The 10051-nt window shown below is 40.3% G+C and overlaps 1 protein-coding gene across 2 annotated transcripts in view; it reads right to left on the bottom strand.

Annotated features, from left to right (window-relative positions):
* Positions 1-10051, bottom strand: part of TRPM7 (transient receptor potential cation channel subfamily M member 7) — a 133651-nt gene that overhangs the window by 95061 nt on the left and 28539 nt on the right. For both annotated transcript variants that reach the window (XM_008071778.2, XM_008071779.2), the window contains exon 2: positions 2505-2584. In XM_008071778.2, coding sequence (XP_008069969.1) covers positions 2505-2584 — 80 coding nt within the window. The remainder of the gene's footprint in view (positions 1-2504; positions 2585-10051) is intronic.

The raw sequence follows: 10051 nt of genomic DNA, 5'->3' as shown, positions 1-10051 counted from the left end.
GATCGCCGGAGCCCAGTAGGTCGAGGCTGCGGTGGCCGGGAGCGGCCACTGCATTCCAGTCTGGGCGACAGAGTGAGACTCCAACTCAAGAAAATAAATATAAATAAATACATAAACAATAAACAAACTTTTTTTTGTTTTGAGTTGGAGTCTCACTCTGTCGCCCAGCCTCGACCTGCTGCGCTCCCGTGATGCTTCTGCCTCAGCCTTCCAAGGAGCTGGAACCACAGGCACGCGCTACCACGCCCGGCTAGTTTTTGATTTATTGTAGAGATGAGGTCTCACTGCCCAGGCGGGTCTCGAACCTATGAGCTCAGGCAATCCACTCACCTCAGCCTCCCAAAGGCACGGGGTACAGGCTGAGCCACCGAGCCTGGCTAACAAACATTTTTTAACCTCAAAATAAATAAATTAATTAATATGGGAACTCCTGGAGCCTAACAGTCTGTCCAACAACAGTTCTTTCTTTTCCCCCAAATAACCTTTAACAATAAATCATCAGATCAAGAAACATTATGATTTTGTTTTGAGTTGGGGTTTCGCTCTGTTGCCCAGGCTGAAGTACGGTGGCACCATCACGGCTCACCACAGCCTCGGCCTGGTGGGCTCAAGTGATCCTTCTGTCACAGCCTCCTGAGTAGCTGGGACTACAGACATGCACCACCACACCCGGTTAAGTTTTTGAATTTTTTTTGGTAAAGACGTGGTCTCACTGTGTTGCCTAGGCTGGCCTCGAACGCCTGGGCTCAAGAGATCCTTTTGATTTGGCCTCCCAAAGTGCTGATTACAGGCATGAGCCACCGCGCCCAGTAGAGTTTTCTATCTTCCTAAAGGGGTTGCCACTGAATGAATAAAAGGTTTAAATTTAAATGTGATTTTTAAAAAGCTTCTTTCTCATGTCTATTTAAAAGAAAAAAGAGATCACTGCAGCAAGTTGGGTTAAGGCAGTTATCTCCATTAATAATCAAAGAAATACAATCTAAAATGAGATATCAATGTATACTTTATATACCTGGAAATTACTTGAATACAATTGGAAAAGTACAAAAAAGAATAACATCCGGCTGGGTTCGGTGGCTCAGCCTGTAATCCCGCACTTTGGGAGGCTGAGGTGAGTGAATTGCCTGAGCCTGTGGGTTCAAGACCCGCCTGGGCAACTTGATGAGATCTCATCTCTACAATAAATCAAAAAAGTTAGCTGGGTGTGGTAGTGTGCGCCTGTAGTTTCAGCTACTTGGAAGGCTGAGGTGGAAGGATCGCCGGAGTCCAGCAGGTCAAGGCTGCGGTGGCCGGGAGCGGTCACTGCACTACAGTCTGGGCGATTGAGTGAGACTCCAACTCAAAAAAAAAAAAAAAAATTAACTATGCAGCTATGTTTTCATAAGAGTTATATACCTAATGGAAGTAAAAGTTGTAGAGAAGGTAACTGAAGATTTGAAAAAAGATGGGAAGATAAGAAAATCCCAAAATTTTGTCAATGTCCTTTGTCAATTTTAATTTTTTTCTATGTGCCTTTGAAGAAAAGTGCTGTATAGGTTAGGAAATAACTCTATCTTGGATTTGCTTGCTTAAGTTTTTTTTCTATTTTTAGGCCTCAGAAAAAAGAAAAAATTTAGCAAAAGTGTTTAAGTACCTCATGAGATCTACTTTTTCTTCAATTTCACTTAATATCCTTTAACTTTTACATTTTTTCTATTATCAAAGCTATTTTACAGAGCAAAAAGAGAATCAGAGATGCCCACAGTCTTTAATAATAGGTTTTCTAGTAAATGTTGATCTATATCCATATGCTGGCAAATAAAAAGAGTGACTATTAAGTTAATACTGCTTTCTTCACATGAACCATTGTGTTAGATATTCAGTAAATACCCAATAGACATACCAACATCTTAAAGGTCTCATTATCAGTGGATCAGTTAAAAAAAAAAATGAGAGCCTTAACTGCCTCTTTGTAATATACTAGCATTACTTGAGGGAGTTTAGCGATGGGGCAACATTTAAGAAGAGGTGTTCCGCTGGGCTCAGCCTGTAATCCCACGCCTTTGGGAGGCCAAGTTGAGTGGACTGCCTGAGCACGCGGGTTCGAGACCCGCCTGGGCAACTTGGCAAGACCTCATCTCTACAATAAATCAAAAATTAGCTGGGCGTGGTAGTGCGCGCCTGTAGTTCCAGCTACTTGGAAGGCTGAGGCAGAAGGATGGCTGGAGGTCAGTAGGTCGAGGCTGCGGTGGCCAGGAGCAGCCACTGCACTCCAGTCTGGGAGACAAAGTGAGACTTCAACTCAAAAAAAAAAAAAAGGAGAAGAGGTTTTCTGCTGTAAATGTCACTAAAAACTATAAAATACAGATATCTTTAACACTGTTTCCTTCTCCCAATCCCCCCAAAATTAAATATTTAACAATAACTACAAATAATTTACTTAATAATTTTTGTTTTCAACAAACAGCAACATAATTTTCACCTAGATTTCTAGAACACCTCAGAAGAAATTAAGGTATGCTTACCTGTGAGGGTCCTTGGAACTTGGTATGATATACACACATTCCCTCTTGGTCAAAGTGCTTTCTATCCAGGATTTCTGGGACTAAAACAAAAAACAATGGTTTATAAGTTAACCCACAAAATAAGAAAAAAATTATTTCATGATAAGTACATAAAAATAGCTCTATACTATTTAATTTTTTAAATTTGCTAAATATTGATGACATACTGTATACTCTTATTCATAACATACCTAAAACATCAGAATAATTCTGCTTAAATCCAGTGTGATTTAGATTATTAAATCAAGAGTGTTACGCTTACATTGTTGCTTTGAATAGCCAAAAAGGAGGGAAGTCAAGTTTGAGATTCCCATTGTGAGCTAAAAACCTCAAGAGGAGCTGCTGTGATCCTAGGATACAAGCCATTTGAAAGATAGCTAAAAATGATGGTCAGATTTAACAACAACAACAAAAACTAGCTATATTTCATTTCTAACATAAATACCTAAAGCATAAGAGTACGGAATGTTCAACGGTACAGGAATTTTAAAAGATATCAAGCAAATTCTAATTAAAAGAAAGATAATATGAGAAAAAATAGATGCTAAACATCAGCAGGGATAGTGCAGGTTATTACTCTTGATTATGAACATTCAATCTACCAGATTGCTATGACAATCTTAAATATTATTAACCAAATAAAAGTCTCAAAATATGCCAGGCTCGATGGCTCTGCCTGTAATCCCACGCCTTGGGAGGCTGAGGTGAGTGGATTGCCTGAGCCCGCGGGTTCGAGACCTGCTTGGGCAATTTGGTGAGACCTCATCTCTACAATAAATAGAAAAATTAGCCGAGTGTGGTAGTGCACGCCTGTAGTTCCAGCTACTTGGGAGGCTGAGGCGGAAGGATCGCTGGAGCCCAGCAGGTCAAGGATGCGGTGCCGGGAGCAGCTACTGCACTCCAGTCTGGGTGACAGAGTGAGACTCCAACTCAAAAAAAAAAAACAACAACAAAAAAAACCAAACAAACAAAAGTCTCAAAATACATAAAGCAAAATGAAAACCTTAGACTAATTTAGGATCACAGTAGAAGATTAAAACATTTGCCTCAATTACTAAAAAGTGAATCAAACAAAGATAATCAGCAGAGATATTTTAGAAGGTTTTAACAACCCAATTAATAAGCTTCACTTAATATATGCCTATTCCTGCATACAGCAAACATAAGATCCATTCATTCTTCTTAAGCATACATGGTGTACTTATAAAACTTGACTATTAAGCAAGATTCAATAAATTTCAGACAATGGTCATTTGATAAAGAAAAAAAATTCAGACAATGGGAACCTTTCAGATCATATTCATGGATCACAATGCAATTAACAGAATGTAAATTAAAATGTAAGCCCCAATATTTGAAACTGTTTAAATAACTTAAGGATCAAAGAAAAATTCATAATTAAAAATTTGAAATTCTTACAAGTGAACAAGAGGGAACCGTCCATGCATTTCAAATCCTGTACAATTCAGTCTAAATGATGCTTTGAGGGAAATGTACAAGCCTAAGTATTTACATTAGAAAACAAAGGCTGAAAATTAATGAGCTAAATGTCCAGCCAAAAAAATACTAAAAGAATAAACTCAAGTGAAAGAGATGAAGATAAAAGCAAAAATCTAGATTTTAATATGATAGTAAGATATAAGCAAAGGTAAAAAATTGGTTCCTTGATTAATAAAATGGGTACACCTCTACAAAGATTAAACAAGGAAAAAAATCCAGAAAGCACATATAGATGTGGTTTTTCTTTCTTGAGAAACTCGCCTATGGCAGGTCTTTCTGCCATGAATTTTCCTGTTGCCTATGGCAGGTCTTTCTGCCATGAATCTTCCTGTTTCCTTATCTACTTTTCACAAGTAAACTGTTACAAAACTTAAAAAAAATAATAAAAAGAAAGTGCATATGATAATAAGAGTAAAAGGTACAATAAAAGATACTACAGAAAAGAACAGTAAGAGAATACTATCAACAACTCTGTGCCAAAGGATTTTAAAACTTATGAAGTAGGCTGGGTGCGGTGGCTCACCCCTGTAGTCCCAGCACTTTTGAAAGGTGGAGGCGAGAGGACTGCCTGAACCAAAGGATTCAAGACCAACATGACAAGACCAACATGACGAGACCAACATGATGAGACCATGTCTCCACAATAAATCAAAAAATTAGCCAGGCATGGTGGTGCATGCCTATAGTTTCAGTTACTAGGAAGGCTGAGGTGGAAGGATCGACTGAGCCCAGCACGTCGAGGCTGTGGTAGCTGTGAGCGTGCCACTGCATTCCAGCATGGGTGACAGAGTGAGACTCCGACTCAAAAAATAAACAAAGTAAAAAAGTTATAGTAAGCTAAGGTTAACTTATTATTGAAGACAAGTATTTTTGAATACATTTAATGTAGCCTGTACAGCATTTATAAAGTCCACAGTACAGTAGTGTATATATGACCTCACATTCATTTACCACTCACTCACTGACTCATCAAAATATCTTCCGGTCCTGCAAATTTCATTCAAGATCATAGAAGTAGCCCGTTTCAGTCTTTTATTTGATATTTTACTGTAACTTTTCTATGCTTAGATATGTTTAGATACTTAACATTGTGCTTACAGTTGCCTACGGTATTCAGTACAATAACATGCTGTACAGGTATGTAGCCTTCCTAAGAGCAACAGGCTACAGCAGCCAGCTTAGTGTATAGTAAGTAGGATATACCATCTAGGTTTGTGTAAGTTCACTCTATGATGGCCACACACCACCACAAATGCCTAATGATGCATTTCTCAGAATGTATCCCCATTGTTAAGTAACATATGACTGTACATAAGCCACCAGGACAGTACCAAAAGGAAGAGCCTATATCCCAAAAGGAAACCTCTAGGAGAAAAGACATTCTAGACAAAATCATGATAGAAGTTTTGAAGGTTCCTCGCTTGAATCCTTCAGGCACCCTGATAGACCTTAGTGTACCCCCAACCCTCCAATTCTGATGCCAAAATTCTATCTTTCCTTATCTCCATTCAAACTTTCAATTTCCTAGGTAAAATGTTCTCTTTTAAATAGGCTTACTTAGGTAGGAGCAAATTACACCATGATCCTTCAGGCATACAAATCAAGCCTGGCACGGTGGCTCACACCTGTAATCTCAGCAGTTTGGGAGGCTGAGGCAGGAGGATCGCTTGAGGCCAGGAGTTAGAGACCAGCTTGAACAACAAAACAAGGCCTCATCTCTACAAAAAAAAAAAATAATTAGTCAGGCATGGTGGTGTATGCCTGTAGACCCAGCTATTCAGGAGGCTGAGGAAGGAGGATTACTTGAGCCCAGGAGCTCAAGGCCACGATAGCCGTGATTATGCTACTGCATTCCAGTCTGGGAACCAGAGTGAGACCTTGTCCCCCCCCCCAAAAAAAAAGAGAGAGAGAACGAAAATCACAGGATGCTATCTGGTATTTGGGACCCTTTAACAGCAAAATTCCTTAAAGCTCTAAAATACTCTAACACAAGGGTCCCCAACCAACAGGTTTGGGTCCGTGGCCTGTTAGGAGCAGAGGGCAAGCTGAGCACCACCACCTGTCAGATCAGCAGGGGCATTAGATTCTCACCCGAGCAGGAAACCTACTGTGAACTGAGGATGCAAGAGATCTAGGTTACCCGCTCCTTAGCTCCTTATAAAAATTTAAATGTCTGATAATTTCCTTCCTGCCCTGTCTGTGGAAAAAAAAAAATTGTCTTCCATGAAATCAATCTCTGATGACAAAAAGATTGCAGACTATTGCTCTGAAGCTCATTTAGCATAGTTCCCCCACCACCTTCTTACTCTAACTAAAACCTGGTCATCACCTAACAATCTGTTTCCCTTATATTTCCCTCCAGAAAAGACAGAAGTCTTGCATGCTTCTAGTACAAGGTCTGACAATTAAGTTCACAAACTTATCCTAGAAAAAGCGCTACATACCTCACTGATTAGTGTTACTATGGTCACCTTTGAAGTACTCCCCTTGGGAAGCTATGCACCAATGCCAGCACCTAGTCTACCCGTTAAAATAATTTTGGAATTCTTTTTCTGGAATGGCCAACAGAGCTGTTGTCGTTATTATTCTTGATATCCTGAATGTCATAAAAATGTCTTCCTTTCATTACTTCCTTTATCACTGGGTAAAGAAAAAGACACTGGGGACCAGATCAGATGAGTATGGAGGCTATTGCAATACAGTTATTTGTTCACTGACTAAACTCCCTCACAGACTGTGCTGTGTGAGCTGGTGCACTGTCTGATTGCAAGAGCTGCTTTGGAAACATTTTTGGACACACCTTTCTCATGACAAGATTTTCAGTTAAGATTTTCCTGTTTCTCTATCAATGTTTATTTGGTTTGCTATGCTTCTCACAGTCAGCCGACAATTTTGACACACAGTTCGATGAATTTTTGCAATGTTTTTATCACTTCTACTCATTAATGGCCAATCTAACCTTCATCAGTGACACTCTTTCCTGTCAGAAAAATGTTTAATCTATTTGTATATTGCCATTTTCTTCATGGCATGATCTCCATAAACTTGTCCTTGATTTCACTTCCACTCTTGCCAATCTTAAAAAAAAACCTGAATGTTTGTTGCTTTAATTCAAACTCATGAAGACAACTCTGATAACCATTCCAGAAAGAGTTCCAAAATTGCTTTGACTGATGGACTAGGTACTGGTAAGTTCACAGCTTCCCAAAGGAAGTACTTTGGAGGTGACCATAGTGATACTCATCAATGAGGTATGTAGCACTTTTCCTAGGATGAGTTCGTGAACTTAACTGTCAGACCCAGTATACACCTGACAAACCCAATTTTAATTCAATTCAATTCCCTGTTGGGAGCCACCCATGGAGGCCTTCCTGCTGACAAAGTCCAGGGGGCTGAAGACCCGGGGTCGCAAAGCAAACCTAGGCAGCTGAGACCCTTGCTTCTTCTACTTTTGTTATTGATTTAATGTTTGTCAGGGAACTCATTGGCCTTGCCAGGAAACTATCAACAGAGATTTTAAATATCAGATGTGGGTAGATAATTACTTGTAAGATTTTATTTCTTCTGATTGGCAACTAATTGGAGAAATTTGAAAAGCTACAGTTTCTATTTTTAGGAAGAGTGCCAATGCAAAAATTATATTTACTTAATTTCTACATGTGGTATGTTATACTTAAAAAATTAACAATCACATAAATATTACAGCACCCTTGCCTTTACTTCCCTTTGTTAAGGAGGTTTGTAATTCTGGTTAGAGATTGTAACTGAGATGACTTGAGCCCCAGAGGCCTTTTGTTTTGCAAATGTTGAAGCTCATCCTCCCTGGCAGGAAATAATTAACACAGATTGTAAACACCAGGTGTGAAATTAGGGAAAACTAGTCAGGCCAACTTGCCGCTAAGAAACCTTAAAAATGTTGCTTTACCCCAGCTAGTTGCAAATTGCTGTATGAAGGTCACAGGTGTGACTTGTTAATCTATGTGATAATTGTAGTGCTTAGAACTTGGTAGTAACTTATAATGTAATAATTATAGGAATAAGTCAGTTTTGTATGGACATTAAGAAATGGTAATCATTAAGAAATGTTAGAAGTTTATAAAATTTATAGTTAATGTTTAGGAAGATAATGTTTTAAGATCAAAACAGGATGAGCAAAGATACATTGCCTGTCCAATCCATTAAATTGTAACTGACTGCCTTGGAAACAAAAAACATGTAGGGTATAAAAGGAGTTGGAAAAGACAATAATCAATCAGCATTTGTCCTGCTTGCAGCAGAGTCAGTGTCCAAGTTTTTTCTCTTGTGCCGATGCCATCCCTTTCAGGAAACCCTGTCCCGCTGGAGCTGGACTCTGGCAATTCCCCACCTACTCTATGAGTATATATATGTACTGCTAATATGACTTGACTAGAGAAAACACAACGTTCTCTGACTTTAAAACCCTGACTTTGGCCAGGTTCGGTGGCTCAGCTTGTAATCCCAGTGCTTTTGAAGGCTGAGGTGAGTGGATTGCCTGAGCCTGCGGGTTCAAGACCTGCCTGGGCAACTTGGCGAGACCTCATCTCTACAATAAGTCAAAAATTAGCTGGGCATGGTAGCTTGCGCCTGTAGTTCCAGCTACTGGAAAGGCTGAGGCAGAAGGATCGCCAGAGCCCAGCAGGATTGTCAAGGCTACAGTGGCCGGGAGTGGCCACTGCACTCCAGTCTGGGAGACAGAGTGAGACTCCAACTCAAAAAAAAAAAAACAAAAAACCCCTGACTTTCAGAGCTTCAAGTGCCCCTTGATGATGCCCAGCAATCACACTATATTCCTGGTCCACTTTGTCGCTCTCCTGATTTCACACCATCTCCTTTTTTCTTCAAATCTCCGATCCTTCTCCACCTTTCTCACTCTCAAATGATAACCTTATTTCCTATTTCACTAAGAAAACAGAAGAGAACTTCTGCAAACTTCTATCATATTTACCCACCAATGAGCATCTATTTCCCTAAGTTCAACCATTCCTCACACACCCTATATCCTACCCCACAATCAAGGAGACTCCACTCGTTCTCCCTGGCTCATTCCTATTAGCATGCAACATGTTATTATTCTCCCCATCTTTAAAAACAAAACATAGCAATGGGGATCGTGGCTCACACCTGCATTACCAGCACTTTGGAAGGCGGAGGTGAGGATTGCCTGAGCCAAGGGGTTCAAAACCAGCCTGGACAACTTGGCAAGATCTCGTTTCTACAATAAATCAAAAATTTAGCTGAGTGTGGTGGCACGCGTCTGTAGTTCCATCTACTTGGAAGGCTGAGGTATAAGGCTGGCCTGAGCCCAGCAGGCTGAGGCTGCGTGGCCGTGACTGTGCCACTGCACTCCAGCCTGGGTGACAGAATGAGATTCCTCCTCAAAACAAAAATAAAAACACAGCAAACCTTTTCTTGACTCTACTTCCCCATCAAGCTATCACAGCATGTTTCTGCCTCCACCTCCAATAAAGAACATGGTAAAGTTTTTTCCTCTTTTCTTCTCCTCTCACTCTCTAAAATCCACTACAGTCAGACTTTCAAGCCAGAATGAAGTAAGTTTGGACAAGATCATCAATGACATTCTCTAAACCCAAAGGTCAATTTTCAAGCCTCATCTTCATTGATGCATCAGCAGCATTTAACCAAGCTGATCATTAATATTTTCTTAAAACATTTTCATCAATTAGTTTGGTTTTCTTCTCCTCACAGGCCACTCCCTTAGTCTACTTGCTAATTCCCTCTTTTCTCCCTAATCATTTTTTCTGAGTCTCACTCTGTCGCCCAGGCCAGAGTGCAGTGGCACACTCACGCTCACCCCAGTGTCGGCCTGCTGGGCTCTGGCGATCCTTCTGCCTCAGTCTTCCAAGTAGCCAGAACTACAGGCATGCGCTACTACACCTGGCTAATTTTTTTATTTATTATAGAGACAAGATCGCACCAAGTTGCCTGGGCTGGTCTCAAACCCACAGGCTCAGGCAATGCACTCACCT

Source organism: Carlito syrichta, unplaced genomic scaffold (genome assembly GCF_000164805.1).
Source record: "Carlito syrichta isolate Samal-C Ts95f unplaced genomic scaffold, Tarsius_syrichta-2.0.1 Scaffold314724, whole genome shotgun sequence".
NCBI lineage: Eukaryota > Metazoa > Chordata > Mammalia > Primates > Tarsiidae > Carlito > Carlito syrichta.
The sequence above is the reverse complement of the archived record's forward strand: the minus strand, read 5'-3'. Positions and strand labels throughout refer to the sequence as shown.